Genomic DNA, 21,005 nt, shown 5'->3' on the forward strand with positions numbered 1-21,005 from the left:
GACAAGACAACTTGTAAAATTATTGTATTACTGCTTTGTGAATGTGTTATTTATAGACCTAACTAATTGCAAGTATATTAATGTGGGTATTAATTTTATCCAGTTAATGTTAAAACTGTAATAATTCGGTTAATTTACCCAGCATCTACCACGATACACTTTTCTGTGCAGTCGCATAATTTCCCCGGGATTTGTGAACTGTGAAGTGGTTATTTCGGTATTTATTACACCCCACGGATCTCTGAACATTTCTGTAAGTATGAATTAGGCGCATTTCTAGCTCAATAAAATATACCTCATACGGTGTCACTTTAACTGCAAGGTTTGTTTTTAATAAATAGTTAGGCCTTACACTATGAAAAAGCTAATTCAATATGAATATGACACCTACTTTGAAGAAGGTGTAAGTTAGATCAATGGTCCATTGTCGACCTAAACTGAAAGCCTAACTTGGACATAGCCTAGTTGATACATTTGTAACTTAATAACAAATGTGACAGCTGTAGGGTAGATTAATAAAATCTGGGATGAATAAGTACAATTAATCCATATTAGGTTGGAATTTGTCTTTTCCCTCTATTTGCTGCCTAGGCCTAATAGGTTAAGTTAGGCAGAGGATACGCGTCTAAAAACCGGGCGTGGATTAGGCGTCCGGCAGTTACTGTCATAACCTAACCTAACTAACCAAAGTTGCTGATAATGACAAAATCGAACGAAGGTTAAATCCGGTAGGCCTACGGTACTTAAAATAAAATTATAAATGACTCAAGTTTTAACAAAAGATGCACAGTTAAGAAGAAATGGCACTCTAAGCATAATCGTTGACAAAAAGTTAGTGTCACTGATGGGATTTCATCTAGATAGGCCTAGTCTACCTCTTGTACATCATCCAAATAATCTATCCACTAACTTACACCACAAACACCGATGGCTGTACATCGTATTGATGTGGTAATGTAAGTACTGATGTCTACTAGGCCTAAGCCATATTTGCTGTTTTAACTGGGCCTGTTCTAGGCATTTTTTTAGTGTAAGCGAACAACGTTCCGCCCCCCCCCCCCTTTAAAACTTTAGTTATAGGCCTAAGGTAAGTTAAGTTAGTAAGTATTGCCTCTGGATAGGCCTACATTAAATTAAAATTTGAGTTGGCTAGGCCTATTATGAATCCTTAAGCACACCCGAAACGTGCAAAAATGTATGCCAGACAAGTCCCCGTAGATGACAGATAGGTACCTAAAGGACGAGGATTTTGTACTTTGTGGTTATTGTTATATTTGGGAATCACAACAAATCAAGTAAGCTATGTTGGTAACTTAGGAATAGGCCCTAAGTGTATGGGTCCCACCTTACGATGAACGATTTACTTTAAGTTCTTATGCCTAACTGCTACAGTCCTACAATTTGGTGATGTAATTCAAATAATAACCACTAGCATTGAATTTACATACCAAGAAGCGAAACCTTATGGGCCTACAATGAACACGAGTCAGAGATTAAACTAGGAGTGCCACCATTACTTCTTCTGGCTCCTGAGGGTTGAAGATAGGGATGCATCGATCCTTGATACCACTGATACTTACTTGGGCATTGGTATCGGTATCGAGAATCGATAAAAAAAGTTTATGTTGACACGTCTGCCAAGATCGTGCAATCGAAAAGTAACTTAACTACTTTTATCGCAATCACACATTTCAAATTTGCAGCAAAGATTCACATGAATATAAAACACCTTTCTTAGACGTATCCTTTTTTCGTCACTGATAATTTACCAGTTCCCGTTTTAATTGGGTCTGATTTTTTAACAAAGACCAGGGCACTAATCAACATGTTCACTTCACACACTCCCTAAGTTTTCCATATGGATCCCCTCAAGCTCTAACAGCATTGTCACTCAGTTGTATCCCAGGCACCGAGCAGAAATACGACCCAGTCAGTATGGGAGAGAATTTAAATCCACAACTGCACAAGTCAGTCACTCAGTTGCTTTCTCAGTTCCCTGAAACCATCACCAGCAAGTTAGGCCGAACGAACATTCTGAAATATCATATTCGCAGGGCTTGTAACAGGTTATTTTTTTATTTTTTTTAAATTTTTTTTCTCTTGGTTATTTTTTGTTATTTTTTTATAAATTTGGTAGGTAATTTTTATTTTTTTTTAATTTTGGTTTATTTATTTTATTTTTTTAGGACAATTGGGTTTTTGTTGATCTATTTTGATGAAGCTCGTAAAACTTTTATAACTCATAAAATGTCCCCAATGAAGACGGGTAGGATTAGTAGGCTAACATAAAACAAAACTTTTTTATCATTATTACCGTACCTTAGTCGATGATCACTTACCTCGTTAAAAACCAACCTGCGTAATTTTTATTGCCTACATATTTTTACTATTCCAATAAATCGCCGGTTTTTGGCATTTTAGCGTTATTTAGGGCTTATTCGAGGTTATTTTTTGGTTATTTTTTTATTTGTTTTAACCTAAAATACTGTTACAAGCCCTGTATTCGCATCAAGGAAACAAAGATTGTCCGAAACAAGCCGTATCAGTACGCTCCTCCCAAGCTTCAGCTTATGCGGCAACACATCGACGAACTGCTACAGAAGGGGGTAATAAGACCCTCTACGTCACAGTATGCCTCCACAGCCTTTTTAGTCCCCAAAAAGGGCGGGAAAACACGCATGGTCGTCGACTACAGAAATCTCAATTCCATTTTGGAACTTGACGCCACGCCAATGCCCACGATAGAAAGCGCCTTTCAGCATTTAGGTCAAGCTCGTTGGTTCACGCTCCTCTACTTAAACTCTGCGTACAACCGAATTCCCCTAGCTGAAGAGTCAAAACAATACACGTCGTTTGTTGTCCCTTGGGCTCAATATGAGTTCAATTTCCTCTCTTTTGGACTTGCATCAGGTAGTATGGTTCTCACCTCTTTGATTGACAAAATTTTTTGTGACATAAAATTCAAGTACATTTACAATTTTTTTTACGACCTGTGCGTTTATAGCATCACAACCTTTGAGGATCACATTGTAAAGGTCAAATCACTAATTCAACGCCTCCGTGATTCAGGGCTCACTGTCAATCCCGAAAAGATTACGGTCGCGTCAAACAGAGTTCAGTTTCTTGGTCATGTTTTTTTTTCAAATGACACCATTTCAATCCATCCTGATAGGTCACGTCCCATGAATGAATTTCCTACCCCCCAAGAACATCAAACAGTTGTCCCGCTTATTTGGAGTGACAGCATTTTATGCCCGCTTTATAAAGGATTATGCCACAATAACTATACCATTGAATCACCTAAAGAAAAATCACCCTTCATCTTCGGCCCTGACCAGTTCATAGCGTTCAAATCCGTAAAGATGGATTTGGTCTCCTCCACCATTCTCCGTATGCCCGACTTCAATAAACAATTCGTCGTGCACACCGATGCCTCCGGTTCCTCAATCGGAGCTGTCCTCCTCCAACCCCATGGTGATCAGCTGTTCCCAGTTTCATATGCATCCCGGGCTCTTAATAAACATGAACTCAACTACTCCACACTTCAACTTGAATGCTTTGCAATAGTTTTCGCCTTACAAAAGTATCATCAGTATCTGGAACACAGAGAGTTTGAGCTTCACTCGGACTGCTCAGCCCTCACTTGGCTTCTAAACTACCCCCGTCAAATTGGCAAAATTGCACGCTGGATCTCCTTCATCAACTCCTTTAAATTCAAGATTTATCACATTCGGGGAAGGGGCTGATTGTCTCTCCCGACTTTTCGTGAACACAGAGCCAACAGAAACAACTCCTCCCATTGTTTTATCTCTTTTTTTCCTGCCTGAGGTTTTCAAGGACATCGCTAGACAACAAATCGATGATCCCGACCTCAGGAAAATTATTAGGTCAACCAACAAGCCCCCAAATTACTCCGTAGAAAACCATACCCTTCTTTACCGTCTCCCTAATCAAACCAAGGCCAGAGTAGCCGTTCCCCGGAAACTCTTCGAACTTTTGTTTGCCTACTAACTCGAGTCTCCCACTTCAGCCCATTTGGGCATCAGCAAGACCCTTGCCCGCATCAAACCTTTTTTCTGGGCACCAGACCTCTAAGCCTTCATCGCTGATAAGGTTCGAGCTTAAGTGTCAAATGCCAAAGGTGCAAGCAGGCTCCAAACAGAAAGGTAGGGAAACTCTCTTCTTAAATAGTAATTCAACCTTGGAAGAAAATATTCATTGACCATATTGGCCCTCTGCCATCTCTCTCTCAATCGAAACCCCATTCTCCCGTCACAGCACGTTTCATCAATCCCTCAACTGGAAAATATGTTAGGAACGCACACGTGTCTCATTTAAAATGATTTTTTCAACCGCAACTCTAAAGAACAACCCATTTTACCCAGGCCGGAAAGCTACGCTGAAGTGATATTAGGTTAAAAGTCTTCTCTGTCTGTCGCTGTCCCCGCCAACGTCCGGGGGAGTGTGAGTCTCAGGGTATCCTTCACTAGGATGGGCTGCCCTACACGTCCTTCTCCGTGCGTTATTGGCCAAATCTTTCACTCCTCCCTTTTTGTCTCTTGACACCCTCACTGAGTTCAGTAAAGAATTTTTTTGATTGAATATTAGAGTGCTTAAACTTTCCACGGGTGGTTACATTTTATTTTATATTTTGTTATTTTTACCCCGTTGGAAAGGGCTCAGTGATGGCACCTTCTGTGGTGGCTAGTGCACAGTCATTTGTCTAGAGACAAACTCTCTTTCTATTCTTTCCTATCCCTCCTTGTCTTATTTTCATACTTCTTAACTTAAGTAGTCGCTAAGGTAGTAGCATTTAGGTTTAGGGATAAGTTAGTTAACAATCAATGTCAAATCCATGTACAATTAGATATAGGAAGCACAGGTGATATCCTCAATATGCGTGATTCGATCAACTCGATATCACGGACGATCAGTTAATATAAAATATCAGAAATGACAAAAATAAATGTGAACAAAAACCATCTTCTTTATTTCATTCCACACAACAACACACTAAACTATTTACTGTTTTTTTTTTTTTTTTTTTTTTTTTTTTTTTTTTTTTTTAACAAAACAATTGAAAAACATATGACTGTTTATATATTAATTATTAAACAGTCTTTTGGCAAACTTATATGAAATATATTGAGGGGTTTTCTTTATCAATGATTAATCATCGTACGTCAATCATCCCCCCCAAAACCCTCAATACATATTTCAAATCTTCCTCTTTCTAGACCTTAAGTTATACCCAGGTGAAGCATCGTTATGGTCTTCTGCTTCTTGCTCTTCGAACTCTCTTCGGCTTGTCGATTCATATGTTTGATTTGTTTTACGTTTTCTTCATACCATGCAGTCAAATTCATAGTTTCAGGAGACTTTTCATGCATGAAGTTCCAATCACCAGTTCTTTTTATTTCCCGACCAAGAAAAAGTGGCCGACGTCCTCTCATGCTTGTACTAGCTTTTTGGTTGTTAGCCTTGGTACAGGCACAGATGGTGCAGGATTGGATGTAGTTCTTGATGTCCCGATGCAGAACCGCAGGGGGCCCACGCTTGCGTGGGTTCGTGGCCTGGGCGACCACGCGGACCCTAGCTCTCCCAGAGGGGAGGTAATTGCCCGGTGTTGGAACCGGCACTTCAGGTAGACCACAAGCTATGGACGACTGGACAAGCCAGCCTCTTTGGGTTTACCCAAAGTGAGAGTACCCAGTGACATTCCCTCCATTCAGGGTGGTGGGGTGTTCAGCTCTGCTAGTGTTGATTAAGTTCATAGATCTTTCACCTGCCTGTAGCTTGTGGTTGTGACTGAGTCCTACCTGTTGTGTACGACTGACATTTTGTGAGGCATATCCTCGACTTTGGAAGTAGCCTCGTCCTGGGAGGTGAAATACCTAGCCCCCAGAGGGGAGGTAAATGCTCCGTGTTGGTATCGGCATTTTCAAGTAGGCCACAGACATGGACGACTGGGCATTGGGTCCCAGTGACATTCCTTTATCCAGGATGGAGGGGTGTTTAGCTCTAGGAGAGATGGAAGTGCATCATAATCTCTAACCTACCTGTGTCTGTGGTTCTTTGGGCTTCGGCCTGCTTGTTGTGTGCGACCAGCATTCAGTGGGCAAATCCTCGACTTTGGAAGTAACCTTTCCTGGAGGTGAAAACGGGCAAGTACCCGTAGCTCACGGGGACACTCAAGGGCAACGTAACTTTCCGCAGTGTGAGGGCAACGGTTTGTAGGCACTTATGCAAACCAATCCCTGTCTCTGAGTACGGACGGTATGGTTATCTTGAGTGTGGGGGGTTCTTCCCGAAACCTCAATTGAGTCAAGGGTGTCGCCACCTCTGGTGGATAGGTTCATCCGGGTGGGTCCCACTTCTATACCTGCCTCCTTTTGGGAAACCCTGATGGCCTGGCAGTGATGTTGGGTCTGACGGGCAAACGAAGTAGATCGGGTGCTGGGTCCGAGCCCGCCAGGGGTATCTGGGGATCTATCGCTCTGGTTATCTCTGGTTTCCCAGCAATGGGTAAGGCCTCGATCGGGTAGTGGTGTAAATGGGAGGTTGGGGTTCCCCCCGTCAGCGTGCTGACGGTCCCCTTCCTCCTGGCTATCGATGGCGGGTTCTGCCTGTCAGGGATTAGATAGGTCCCGAGTGTTGCTTGCACTAAATGCGTCGGGGCGCTCTACCATGGACCTCTAGGTCCCGACCTAGTGGAACCCAGGGGAGTGACGCTTAAACAAGCAGCCAGAATCCCTGGTTAGGATCGAGGGGCAACCCTCCTTCCGAAGGGTCTGCTTCGGCAGCCGGCGAGCCTGATGACCTTAAGTTATCCGCCCATGATGTGCTATAGGTTGATGCGTAAGCTTAGGCCTACATCATGGGGCCCGGGTATGTCCTAAAGGATAGGTACCGGGTATGCAGTCAGGGAGTTTCTTGCTCTCATGACAAAACGAAATGGAAATGGAAATGTCCCGATGCATACTTACCCAGAAGAAACGACGCCGAATCGAAGTGTAGGTCTCATCTTGTCCTGGATGGCCAGCTTCAGGGCTGTCTTGGTACTTCTCTAGAATACTTACACTCTGAGACTTCGGAACTACAATCACAGGGGAAGATTCTGATAGATGAGATTTGTACATAAGTAAACTGTCTTCCAAGCGAAGGTTCTTATAGCATGTCTTAAACTGGAATGGGATAGCTTCGGAATTAGTGTAACGTTTGGTTATCCAGGATTTCATTCTACTACAAGCTGCATCTTCATTCTGCCATTTCTTTATCAGTTCCAAGTCAATGTCACAATTTTCCCGTTGTGCCACCATAAGAACAGGCTCAATCTGTCTTAACTTCATTGGGACTGGAACTTCCCTCTCCATGAGTTCTTTGGATATCTTACCACTGTCTACCGGTTTTCTTGACAAGCTATCAGCAATAGTTTTATTGTTGACTTGATGTAAATCCACACAAAGTCTGTAGTTTGCGTTCTTCTTTTTGGGTAATACTATTGGTGAAGCCCATCCTGAAGATGACGTTTCAATTAGCCCTTGATTATCCATTTCCTTTACTTTGTCGGGGTTAAGAAGGTAAGGTTTCTGCTTGTCAGGAGTGTCATCTTTACAAGAGATCTTATGTTTTACCGTAGTAGTGAACCCAATTCTGTCTGTAATTACTTCTGGAAAGATACTGAGTAAATTATTCAAGTCTGTTCTTTGATTGAGATCCAATATTCCCGTTTTCAGTTCATCCAAAACGTTGTTTTCTAATTCTGCTCCCAAATCAAAGTGTTTGTCCTCTAACCATCCCAATCTGACTCTATTTTTAATGCCAAAAATTATTTCATTTGCTGTATAATCTATCAACAAAAAGTGTGTATTTGACAAGGAAATCATGCCCTAGTATGATTTCCGGGATTAAATCCTTAATCACTTTTACCGGAATGTGAATAGATTCTTGAGAACATTTGGCTTCAAGAAAAGTAAATCCTTCGATTTTGTAATTTATATCTTGTACTGCACCTTTGACAACAGTTACGCCGTCTGGACAAACAGGTTTTAACAATTTTGCCACCGTCATGCCAATAAACAAATGTGATGCTTGAGTATCAAGGATTGCAGTATAATATTTGTCACCAATCTGTAAACTAATTGCCGGTCGGGGATTACCCACACTCTCACTAGAAATTTGACCAATATAGGTTCGTTCTGACTTGTAGTTTTGGGACTTAGAAACTCTTCTAGAACCATTCTCGTCCCTATTAGAACGGTTCTGGTGTAGATAATTTTCCGGACAACGGGCCTTCACATGCCCAGTTTGCCCACATTGATAGCATTTAAAGGAATTAACAAGGTTCAAAGATCTTGCTTTTGAGGAATACAAGCTTACCTCTTCGTCTAGCTTTGCTACTATGCTCCTGAGCTCGTCAAATGATTTTGGTTGAGCTACCTTAACGAGAGACCTAATCTTATCATGTAAAAGTTCCACAATATAAGTAACACTCTCGTCAATACTCCCACCATCATTCATTCTATTAAACAACTGTAACTTTTGAATAACAAATGTCCCGGCTCTCATGCCACTAGGCTGAACATCTGTCAAGAATTTCTTAGTGATTAATGCTTTTACAAACTCTGAATTAAATCTCTGCATAAACTCATGTTTGAATGTGTCCCATTCTAGACTTAGACCCTTAATGTTTTGCCACCAAGTACCTGCCGAACCCCTCAACTGTTGGCTCACAATCTGCAGATATATTTCTGACGGTATACACGTCCGTTTTAACAAAGACTCGCACGTAGCTAGAAACGCTGTGGGACATTCCTCCAACCTCCCATGAAATTCCGGTAGGCTGTCTTTGATAATTTTGGGATCTACAATAGGCATGAATGATAGTTGGGATTCTGGATTATTCAAAGTAATTGTCTTTTCCTGTGAGGATATCTGTGTTCCAATAGCTTGCTTTTTATTGTAAAATTTAGTTTCAATGTAATTAATTTTAGTTTCCAATTCATTTAATTTATCAGAGTTACCAACAAAATTTGTTTCTAATTTTGTAATTTTATCAATGGTTACGACAACATCTGACTCCAATGATTCGATTCTATTGTCTAATTTTGAATAGTTTTGAGAAATTTGTTCCATAAAATATGACATATTACTATTAATATCTGCCGACTGTGTGTCAAGTTTCTCAGATTGGATATCTAGTTTCTCCGAAATTTTGGACAGTAGAGTACTCACCGGGTCAGGTTGTGGTATTTGTTCTACCAACTGGGTATTCCGTCCTACCCGTGATCGAAGGTCGTAGGCTTTGCTTCCTGCCTCCTTCTGCTCACCTTCTTCCAGGCCTTTCTCTAGCATTTCAGTTGTCAAATCTTTAACTCCTAATTTTGTCATTTCTTAATTAAAAATGTCCTGTCACGGTCGCCAATTGATATCGTCAATATGCGTGATTCGATCAACTCGATATCACGGACGATCAGTTAATATAAAATATCAGAAATGACAAAAATAAATGTGAACAAAAACCATCTTCTTTATTTCATTCCACACAACAACACACTAAACTATTTACTGTTTTTTTTTAAACAAAACAATTGAAAAACATATGACTGTTTATATATTAATTATTAAACAGTCTTTTGGCAAACTTATATGAAATATATTGAGGGGTTTTCTTTATCAATGATTAATCATCGTACGTCACAGGGCATAAGAGAAAGAAATAGGATAATTTTTGTCTCTTCACAAAATACTCCAAAATGAAGGAGAATTTTCCAAAATCCACAAGCACCTATCCTCACCTGAATTTAGCGCTCATCGATGCATCAACACACAGACCCCAAAGCGGTTTTCCGCAAGTTCCACCAGTCTGGTTTTGAGTAGCTCGGCCCCAACGAACCCATGGTTCATCTTTGGAGTCCGAACCAACCTGTCATTGATCGGACCTCCACCTTGCTACCAACCTCTCATCACCTCCATTACGGCAGTCACCTTGTTTAGCAATTTCAAATGACCATCAGCGGTCAATTTCAGTTTTTAATCCCAACATATGACCTTTTACAGCCAGATAACTGCACAATCCAAAAAAACAAGCAACACATTTAAACAAAGAAGTACAAATTTTCTCAAAATCGAAAGGAGTACAACAGCCAGTTAAAGTAAACCCTAACTCTTCCTGAAGTGGGCATAACACGTGACAACTGATGGACACTGTGAATTCGCGTCCAATAACAATGGGCAGTGTTACAGTCTTCCCCGCAACCATACGCTGAGAGAGTGACACCTCGCCACGGGCACGTCCAGCATCGCTCCGGCCTTGTCCGCATGAGCAGCCAACGTCACTTCACTACCCACAACTGCTGCCCGAACTCCTAGCCCATGTCATCAACAACACCTCTCAGAACCATAAACCTACAACACCGGAAGTCATACAATTTTGTCCACCATCTGCCCATAGTACTCAACCCTCAAAAAATTTCAATAAAAAAGGAAAAGAAATTGGTGAGTGCCACAAAACTTCCTCTTTTCGCAGGGGGGGTGGATCCCGCTCTCTGCCGTGGTTGGTTCAGGAAATTCTGGTTGTCGGATGTGCCAATTCCAAGCCGGGCTGGTCAGAACCTTCACATCTTCACCTTCCACATCTGGAAGCAAATCGTCCTAAAGATCCCCCCCCCCCCAAAAAATGATACCCTTTACCAACCTTTAGCAAAACAGTTTTTTTTTACTTTTCTTTCCTCGAAGAGGGGGTGGTTGTGACGCATAGCGGCACGCTATATTTCTTATAGTGGCAGGGCATGACGAATTTGTCAGCCTACCGTGAGCAAGCGAACACCTTCCCCCACCTACTTTTCCAATTCTCTGCCCACTTCTGCGCTGACGTCTCCAGCAACTGCCACTGAAAATCGGATCATCTGCAACCCTACACACATGATGGCTAAGTCCCTAGGCTAATTATATACCTTAGAAATTAAGTAATAAAGTCAGACTAGTTAGCAAGGTAAAGGGGGAGACCTACAACGGTCGCCTCGACATTGGATATGTAGGAATTAATTAATTACGGTTCGAGGCCTTCAGCCTCGGACCATTTTCAACATGAATAGGGTAACACGTTTTCCCCAGAAGGATCCCATAGTTCTTCTCAGTAAATTCGTAGTTATTTCTGAGTTAAGTAGTTCAATCACCAACCAATCATTTCATTCATAGTCATTTTCTAGGTCACAAGTTTTGGAAGGATAGTTTTAGTAAATTAGCTGTATTAGCATAAATCAAAGCTGGCTATGCAAGCTTCCGGTCTGGGTAAAAGATCTCCGTCCTCTGGTCCCCAACACGTCTTTCATGTAAATAATTTGGTAGCAGAATCAGCACGCTTAAATTAGTCTCACATACCACATCACTTCGTCACTGTCATGTCAGCTAACGCATCAGCCTCATATTCCCAAGACGCTTCCATAATTCCCCCCCCCCACGCTACAACCCCTTAAACCGGCACTGTGTTTTACAGGCCTATGGTATGCATGTGACATCCTACGGGTCCAAGAAATAAATGTGCCCCCTCCTCCTTCCTTGAGGGGACATTTTTCTTCCTCTAACTTTGACCAACAACTAACAGAACTTTTTTATAGCATTAGTTACCGGTACAGCGGTAGTAACTTAGGGCCAAACAAGGGCTTGTGGCATAAGTGGGATAGAATATTGCAAAACCTAGGTTACGTTAGGCCTACTTAGAAATTGTTCATTATCATTCATTAGCTACCAGAGCTGTTTGATATAATGTACGTAGGCCAACCAGAATTTCCGTTACAGCTCTGACTCGTTCTTTAGCCTATAGTGGATGACCCGTGTTTCTGCTCTTGCTAAGCTATAGTCATGTCTATCAGGGCTTAACATTTTTATCTCTCAATGTCATAAAACGGTTAATGCACACTTAAAAAAACACACAATAACGGCGGTCAATAGGAACATTACGCGACTGTTAGTAACAGTAACAAGCCCTGATGGATGGCTTTGCACGTGCCCAAACCCGGGTCAGCCACTATATAAAGGACAAGTAAAAACTGTGACGGAAATTGTAATGTATAAATTTTACTTAGAAACACGCTGCTGCGTCGATCGCTACATTGGTGATGTGAAACTGTTAAGCTTTTTTGGGGTTTTAGTTGTTGTAGCCTATTTGCAGCTCATGGAAAGTTGATCATAGGCCTACGCCTACTTTTGATTTAGGGTTATGTGGGAAAGTATGTTTTAGTTGTACCTTACGGCTATAGAGGCATTCTAGAATGCCCACTATCATGATGTGAATAGAAAACAAATAAAACACTCTTTTATATTAACCCTTCCCGGACGGGTGACGGATATATCCGCATAAGTCATTAGCGATTAAGGACGGGTGACGGATATATCAGCCTATGGTTTTTTATTTTCCGGACGGGAAGCGGTTATATCCGCCTTCTTTTCAGACAGACTGGCAGGTACTTAAACAGTAACCAGATGTTTCGCGGTACCAAGGCGCCACTTTCCTGCTCTATCCATGGCTGCGCTCTCTCTCGCACTCCCCCTCTCTCAGGCGCTGCCCCTCTCTCCCGCGCCGCCCCTTTCTCCCTCACACCAACCACCTCTCCTACACCCCCCACGACGTCTGTGTGTTGGCGCCAAATGTTACAGTTGTCTGTCTAGCAGAATGAGATAGTGATGCACGATGGCTTATAACGTAAATAGTACTAGTTTTTCTGGTGATATTATTGAGTTATTGAACAAGAGTTTTTCGGAGGGTGATGTTGCTGTTGATGGGATGGAATTGGACGAAGATGACAACATATCTGTGCGTAGTTGTGATGTAAATAATGCAAATATCGATGGAAATGATATTGATATAGTAAATGGTTTTGTATCCGAAAATGACAAAGACGCTGATGTTCCTCAAAATGAATGTAATGTGGTTCAAGTGGAAAGTATTAGTGATGAACAAGTTAGTGAGGACGATATTGGGAATGCCTCAAGTTTTATTGACTCGGAAAAAGAAAGCCTTCATAGTTCAACCAATGAATCTACAATGGCGTCCAAAAAGTCATTTGCAAAGAACTCTAAAAAGCCATCTAAAAAGAGGTCTACAGAGGCACAACAACCAAATCTAACTAAAGCTAAACTCCTTCGTATGAAGTGGGATAAGGAGTATGCTTTTGTGACCGACAGTGACAGTGGACCTGTAAGTACTATTCCTATTTATAACTGCAATTACGGTCGTAATCTGCCTACAGAATTTGATCTCACTTCAAAACCAATTGATTTCTTTTCACTTTACTTTCATAGTAATCTAATACAATTGATTTGTGATGAAACCAACCTATATGCTCAAAGTTTGCCTATTCAAAACCAAAGGAAACAAAAGGTTTGGGCTGATACAACAACCACAGAGATCCGAGCTCTTCTCGGGGTTGTACTGAATATGGGACTTCACCCGTTGCCTGATATAAAGGACTACTTTTCATTGTCCTGGGTAAACAAGATGCCCTTTTTTTCCGATGTTTTTACTCGAGATAGGTTTTTGATGCTGTTTTGGAGATTACACTTTAGTCATGAACAGGGAAGCGCACGTGACCTCAAAATAAGAAATATTGTGAACACAATTCAAGAGCAATGTAAACTATTCTATACGCCAAGCTCGTATGTGTCAGTGGATGAGAGCACTATTTCATTCAAGGGCAAGATTTCATTCAGAGTTTACAACCCCGACAAGCCTGTAAAATTTGGGCTAAAAGTGTTTGTTCTTTCTGATGCTCTGAATGGGTATATTTACAGTTTTAGCCCATATTACGGTAAAAGTGATGGTAACGAGGATGAGCTTTTGAAAACAACAAATACTGTTCTACAACTCTGCGATTCTTTAGTAAAAGATCCCCTGGACCCTCCATCTGGTCACCATGTATACATCGACCGTTACTACAATAGCCCTGAACTGGCTAAAGAGTTGCTGAAGAAAAATATGTTTATAATAGAAAGGAAATGCCAACACTAAGCAAACCGCTCAATTGTGGTGATGTAGAAGCACGAAGAAACAAAGACTTGGGTGTTATTTATTGGAAGGACAAAAGAGTGGTAACTATGCTTACAACCAAACACAAAATAAGCCGGAATGAGATGACAGAGAAGCCCAGCAAGTGGCCAAATAAACCTCCTGTTCTAAAGCCTGATGTTGTCTTAGATTACACTAAACACATGGGTGGAGTTGATCGTGCTGACCACGTGATATCTAGTTATCAGTTTATGAGGCGTACTAAAAAATGGTATCGCAAACTTTTCTTTTGGCTCCTTGAAGTGTCTACTATAAACTCTTATATTCTATATAAATCCTTGCAAGAAGACAACAACAGAGTAGCAATGTCTCACAAACAGTTTAGACTTAGCCTTGTGGAAGATTTAGTAAGAGACTACGTTCAGGAGACCTGCAATTTTACAAGAAGACGACCAGGACGACCGAAAAATGATATTCAACGGCTGAACGGAAAACTCCATGTTATGGGCAAATCACCGAAGGGGTCCTTCAGATGTCATGTTTGTGCAAAGAACAAAGTTCGTAAGGAAACTGTGTACTTTTGTAAAACATGTGACGAAAAACCGTACTTACATCCAGACACATGTTTTGAGGTGTACCACACCCAAAAAGACTATTTTTAGAAGAATGGACTATTTACAGGCACCTTGTAAACTCCGTAAAATGATTTTGTAACCTTTTGAAAACTGAAATTATTGTTATTTTTTCTTGTTTTATAAGAATGGACTATTTACAGGCACCTTGTAAACCCCGTAAAATGATTTTGTAACTTTTTGAAAACTGAAATTGTAGTTCAACTTTTTCTTGAAGTGTTATTTTCTTGAAACAGTTTTATATAATAAACAACGCAACAACATATTGTTCTTTATTTATTACCTAACGTTGTCATAGTCATATCTTCAAAGACGGGTGGCGGATATATCCGCAGCTTTTCTACTCATCTGCGGACGGGGAGCGGATATATCCGCATAATTTTTTTTCAAATAAAAACGAGTAAAAAATTATTCGGACAGTATGAAGTGTTCCATTGTGTTTATTTTATGTATATTCGTATAATAAAACACAAAAAAGGAAAATTAATTTTTATTTTTTCCTATGGTTTTTGCCCGTCCTTTGTCACGATTTCGCCCGTCCGGGAAGGGTTAAGACTTCAAAAATATCTTTTTAGAGACTGAGGTCTGCCAAACTCGATTCCCCTGCAGTTCCACACAGTTCAGTATATGTCCTTTTACCATAGTTTTTATCTGTAATGAAGGATTAATATTACAGTTCGTCATTTGTTTTAGTTTCATTGGATAATAAAATGAGCAATAAAACTAAATGTTTTATTAACAGCTGATTTGTTTTAACAGCTGATCATTTGGGTTGAAATCAATAGGGTTTCACTGTTTAAAGTTTGTAAACACAAGATATTAAGTCTAAAAAATGTGGACAGCTTGAATAAATGATCAACCTTGAAAAGTTACATGCAAGGGAAGTATCAATCAATATGTGTCTATTTTTAGAGTCCATGACAGATAGTACCGGTCCTAATACTACTTGTCATACAACTTTGTATTAAATCAAAGTCCAATGGGGCAATAATATCAATTTGTTTCCATTTAAAATCTACATCAAACCAGCAGAATTAGTTATACAGGAAAAATTTGATGTCTCGATGATTCTTTCTTGAATACTTCTTTTTTTTTTGTGAATCAATTTTATGTTTTATGTTATATTTTTAGGATTTTCCCCCCTGTATTGTGACAGATTTCATTGTTGAATAGCAGTTTTTATAAAAAAAATATGGGGTTTAAATCAAAAGTAGGCCTATAGTTGGTAAAATATAATTTTATTTTGCCAACTGTAAAATTATTATAACTGAATAGAACAAGAAAGTTTTTTGGCTCTAACAAGAGTTCAGCACAAATCCTAAAATCTGCCCTAAAATAATAGAAATATTAAGTCAACACCAGCGCACTTAAATCGTCAATAATAAACTCACACCAAAACAGGCTTCAGAGTCTATGATAGAATCAGAATCATCTTGCACTATCAGTAGTCAATGATAAACCATAATGTTTCCAGCCATGAGTTAAGTTATTAAATTTAAATTGATGCTTTTAAAAACAAAAATGCTTCTCTTTTTTGTGGTCTATTTTCATTAGCCATAAGTAAAGGTAATTTTAGTTTTGTTATAAAATGCTGTTGAAAATCTCACATGCAATTGTAGAAAACTTGAAATTCAGTCTGTACTTCAGTACCATCAAATATTAAATAATACTTGGTACTTTGCTAGTGTCAGTGGGAGTGTCAAGAAATAATTAAAACGTAATGTCCGTTTCATGTTTCGCTTCCATTATCGTAATGCTGTCTGCTTGTTCAGTTAGGTATGTTTCACAACTTTTGTGAACGTTAACAATGAATGTAATATTTATATTTCTTGTGTTAGTACACATTGTACCGTAGTAATCTTAATATCTCGTTTATGTAGCCTATTTACATAAATTTGTAAAAATCAAATATCTATGTTTATAATGTGGCTTTATAGGATTTATTTTATCACCTTTTTGATCAGTAGTCTATATTAATAGAACATGAATTACATTGCAAGATTGATAATTTTTTGTGTTTCAATAATTGTTTATTTGTTGTTTTCACAAATTTAGGTTAAATTTATTAAAAAGTTGGACATGGCTGTTTAAAAAAGAAGTTGAAACTCTACCTTTGTTCTCTTGTTTAAATTAGTACCAAGGAAGTAATTGCATTTATTGAACAGAAATTTATTTTGAAGAATATACTTGTAATTCAATTCTGTCAGAACTTTGTTGCATCGATGGTGACTGTGTTTTTTATGGAAGTAAAGTCAAAAGGGGCTCACTTTTTCAATTAGGCTTCTGTTATTTATTTGATAAAGATTCATTTCTTTTGCTAGATGCATTTTTAAACGTTTTTGTGCATTTGTGGTTGTCTTACAACCATATGAACAAACTTTGCCACTTTATTCAAGTATCAAAAGAAACAAAAATGTAGTATAACATGTGTTCAATCTCATTCCGTTTTCGATCTATCTGTCTGTTTGTGATTTTTACAAAAATATTCATAACTCATTAACTGTTTTAGCTACGTCGTTGAAATTCTGTTAATATACTTATTTTATAGACCACTATGTTTGTGCAAATTATGAATAAAAACTCTTGGACCGTTTAAACAAGGAACATTTAAAAAATATTTTGTAAAATTAATGGTTTTCATTGAATTTGAATAACATTTTTTTTAAAGCCACTAATTTTAAACGGTTACGGTAATGAGTTTCTATTCATATTTTGCACAAACATAGTAGTCTATAAGATAAACATTTTTACAGAATTTAAACGCCGTAGCTAACAGTTAATGAGTTATGAATGTTTTTGTAAAAATCAGACAGATAGGCCGAAATCGGAACGAGATAGGACACTATGTTATACTGTAGTATTTTACATGTTTTTCCGCAGTTGACCGTTTTAACCGAGCTTTTACATGATGACTTAGACCCGGTTAAGAGAGGGTATACTATAGTACTTATAAGTATAGTTCATGCATTTTGTTGTAGGAGCAGAGAATGACCAAAGGTTCCAGTCCGTCGCCGCGTCGCAGTCGCAAGTCGCAGGCACCCATGAGACGTCTGACTCGCAAGTCAGGTAGCCGCCCGTGCGACGCATGTATTGCTTGCTGAACGTACGTTTGGGCCTTCTAACTCTGCTAACATAAGACAGGGTTCTTACAAGTATTCATGGGTTGGGACTGGCATGGTCACAAATTGTAGTTTTGAAGTATCATAGTAGTTTTATTGATATACTGATTTGTAGGTTATAAAGAACTGTATTTTCACAAGGTTGAGTTATATCTCTATGGGAAATATGTTTGAATTCTGAGTAGTAACCTAATTCAAATTAATTATTTTAAAGCTCTGTGTTGCTCTCGCCATGTGCCTACCTCAGACGATGGATACCATTTTCCATTGTCTGTGGTTATACAGAGTTAGGTTTGATTGATGTTAATTTTTCTCAGATATGTATAAAGATATATATCTACTTGCCTTGATAGTTAAATACCCAAAATCCTTAATAATAAAATAAAGCTGCACAAAGATTAGTGGTAATTGAAAAAAAGCTACAACTACTATTTTCCAATTTTTTTTTAATGGGTTGAGTAGTAAGAAAACGACAATCTCGTTTTATTTATTCATCCACTCTACAAGGTGTGTTCTGATACATATTTAACTAAATTAAATGTTAGCCCATGAAATACAATAAATAAGTAGGACAAACTAGACTTGGATACATAAACTTTCTCTTTTGCTCCAAAAATATTTTTGTAAGAACCCATCAAAATTTGCACTTTATTGTGAATCCATACTATTTGCATTTGATTAACTCACATAATCTTAACACATTACAAGCTATTATGCACTGATATTGTCTGAAATAAGTTGAAAGTGATGAAAATACTAACAACACTCGCAGCTAATTTGTTGATGCCTAATGACTTTTTCAAAAAATTGTTATGCCTAGTGATAAAGCAAATTTCCCTATAGGAAACTCTATACTGTAGTCTTCATGATAATACTATGTAGGTCAAATACTAGTACTACTAAATAGTACAAATGTGTAAAACTGTGTTTATTCAAACGAGTTCATAACCTAGCATGATAAGACTATGGGAGTCGTTATGTGAGGAGTGATTCATATGGTAAACATTGGGATTTTCTATTTTTGACCCTTGAAACATAAAAGTTTTGCAATTTAATTCCAAGGGAATCAATTTGACATTTATGTTATATTTTATTGAAAATCCAATCAGGCATATTGAAATTCGCTTAGTTTTATGGTTTGCTGTGGCGAAGATATTTGAACTGGTTTTATATTGACTTTAGATGTACTAAAATATACATACAACCTCTATGGACAGGCTGTGTACCCAGTTTTTCTGTAAGAAGTTTTAATCGAACAATGTTTTTGCAAAGAGTGCTACCATTGACGTTAAATTTCCTATTTTACTTTTTATACTATGATAGTTAAGTTGGTAAGGGCATAACAGATGCCATTTGCAATGAGTAATACTTTCAGTTTAGCATCAAAAGTTGTTATGCAAGGACAAAACAGTATTGTAGATTACAGTAACAGACTCTGTCGATGGTTTTCCCATTTTCCCATTAAACTAGCTACAATTTTAATACTTGAATGTTATAAATAATTTATTTTACTGTGAATACCCTCCACAGTAACACTTTTAATTACATGTCACGCTTTTAAAGTATTGTTTTTTAAACTGACCAGCTCATTTTGAATCGTAGCCAAGAATTTAGCCTTTCTAATCGTCAGGCTCTTGTAGCTTTGTCTTTTAGTTCGTTGAATTAGCTTCTCAATAATTTTACTGTGCTAATATTTTATCCTGTGAAATATAAAAGAGTTTGTGTTGTCAGAAAGATACAAGTTAGTTAACATGGTAAGTAAAATTAATCACATTGATTATAAAATTAATCACTCTGTTTAACAATTTTGGTTTAAAAAATTCAACGTTATAAGTCAAGCTTGAACAAAAAACAATAAGGGTTATGGTTATGCATGGTTATATGGTTAAAGGGCCCATTGTTTGATTTTAACTATCCCCAATTTGACATGGTGATTGTTTCAACATACAGCATGGTAATGAGTTTGAGGGTGGAACAATTGGTTAAATTAAATAGGTGGTGGATATCATTATACTCAATTATACATAACTTGTACAACATTTGTTGGAAACATATTTTTATAGCTAATGTTGTAAATTATGCCATACCCGTTTAACGACTAATAAAATACTCTTGTTTTTAGCGAATTTCCCATATAGGGAATAAGCTATTACCGTAGTACTCATGGTAAGACCTGGACCTGGGACCTATTTACTTTTTTGTTTTGAGGTCCCCAGAGGCCAAAAACACCATCCGTTCAAATTCATATATACATATTTATATATCTGTCTGTTCCGTTAGCACAATAATTCGAGCAAAAATGATCCGATTTTGATGAAATTTGGTATAAACGTTTAAACCTAACTTTATTCGAAAGAGTTCCCGAACCAGCATGATCGGACTATGGGAACAGGGGTTTATGGGGTAAAAATGGGGTTTTCCATTTTTCACCCTAAAAACATAAAATTTTGCAATTCATTTCTAAACCATTTTGTAGAGCTCAAAAAAGTAAATAATTTTGTATATTGAAGCGTTGTTGTATGCCTAACGGTTATGGAGATAATTAAAAAAATTGTAAATTTAAAATTCTCATGTTATTCTTTTGGAGAATAAATAAACTGTTGCAGTTTGGTTGTTTATGGATATATTTTAATCAAATTTGGCAATTTTTGTAATTTCATAATAAGCTATCAACATTTCAATAAGAAACACATCTTCCCTGTTAACCTTCCCTGTTGCAGCAAACCTAAGTACTCATTAAAATAAATTTTATTTAAATATGAACTAAATCTGAAAAATTTAAGGGAATAATTTAGTGGTATTCCAGCCAGGTAAATGGAATTTCGCAGGTTTGCTGAGGCGGGGTATTTATTGATTGAATGTACTTGTTTTCAAAATGGTTAGAAAAAAGGGAAGTCTGAGATTAGAGATTAAAACAAAATTCTGACTAATAAAGATGCTGCCTTTCGTGTGGGAACATTTTGAAGTCAATTCATGACTGTAAGTTTTGCAAAAAGGTAAAGACAAAAAAAAAATAAAGTAGAAGGTGTTTAAATATACCGAAGAAAACAGATAAATACCTAATATTGATTATAGAAACCAACTGCACTGGTCTCTAAGCGCTTTTTATTATATTTTATCTGATTCAATCTGTTTCATGACAGAATGAAATTTTTACTTTATGTAATGTAAATAAAGTAAATTTAAGTAGGGCTAATGTTTAAACAAATTATTTTTTCTTCAAAAATTCCCCTGTTGAAACTTGAAACT

At 38.1% G+C, this 21,005-nt stretch overlaps 1 protein-coding gene across 1 annotated transcript in view; it reads left to right on the top strand.

The window, feature by feature from the left end:
- Positions 1 to 6: 6 nt before the first annotated feature.
- The window catches only part of LOC128991534 (cAMP-dependent protein kinase inhibitor beta-like), a 34,531-nt gene continuing 13,532 nt past the window's right edge, over positions 7 to 21,005 (top strand). The window contains exons 1-2 of the mRNA XM_054414501.1: positions 7 to 253; positions 17,616 to 17,703. Coding sequence (XP_054270476.1) covers positions 17,625 to 17,703 — 79 coding nt within the window. The 5' untranslated portion in view covers positions 7 to 253; positions 17,616 to 17,624. The remainder of the gene's footprint in view (positions 254 to 17,615; positions 17,704 to 21,005) is intronic.

The sequence above is a fragment of the Macrosteles quadrilineatus genome, unplaced genomic scaffold, assembly GCF_028750875.1.
Source record: "Macrosteles quadrilineatus isolate MER2022 unplaced genomic scaffold, UCM_ALF_1.0 Scaffold_4__1_contigs__length_99947679, whole genome shotgun sequence".
NCBI lineage: Eukaryota > Metazoa > Arthropoda > Insecta > Hemiptera > Cicadellidae > Macrosteles > Macrosteles quadrilineatus.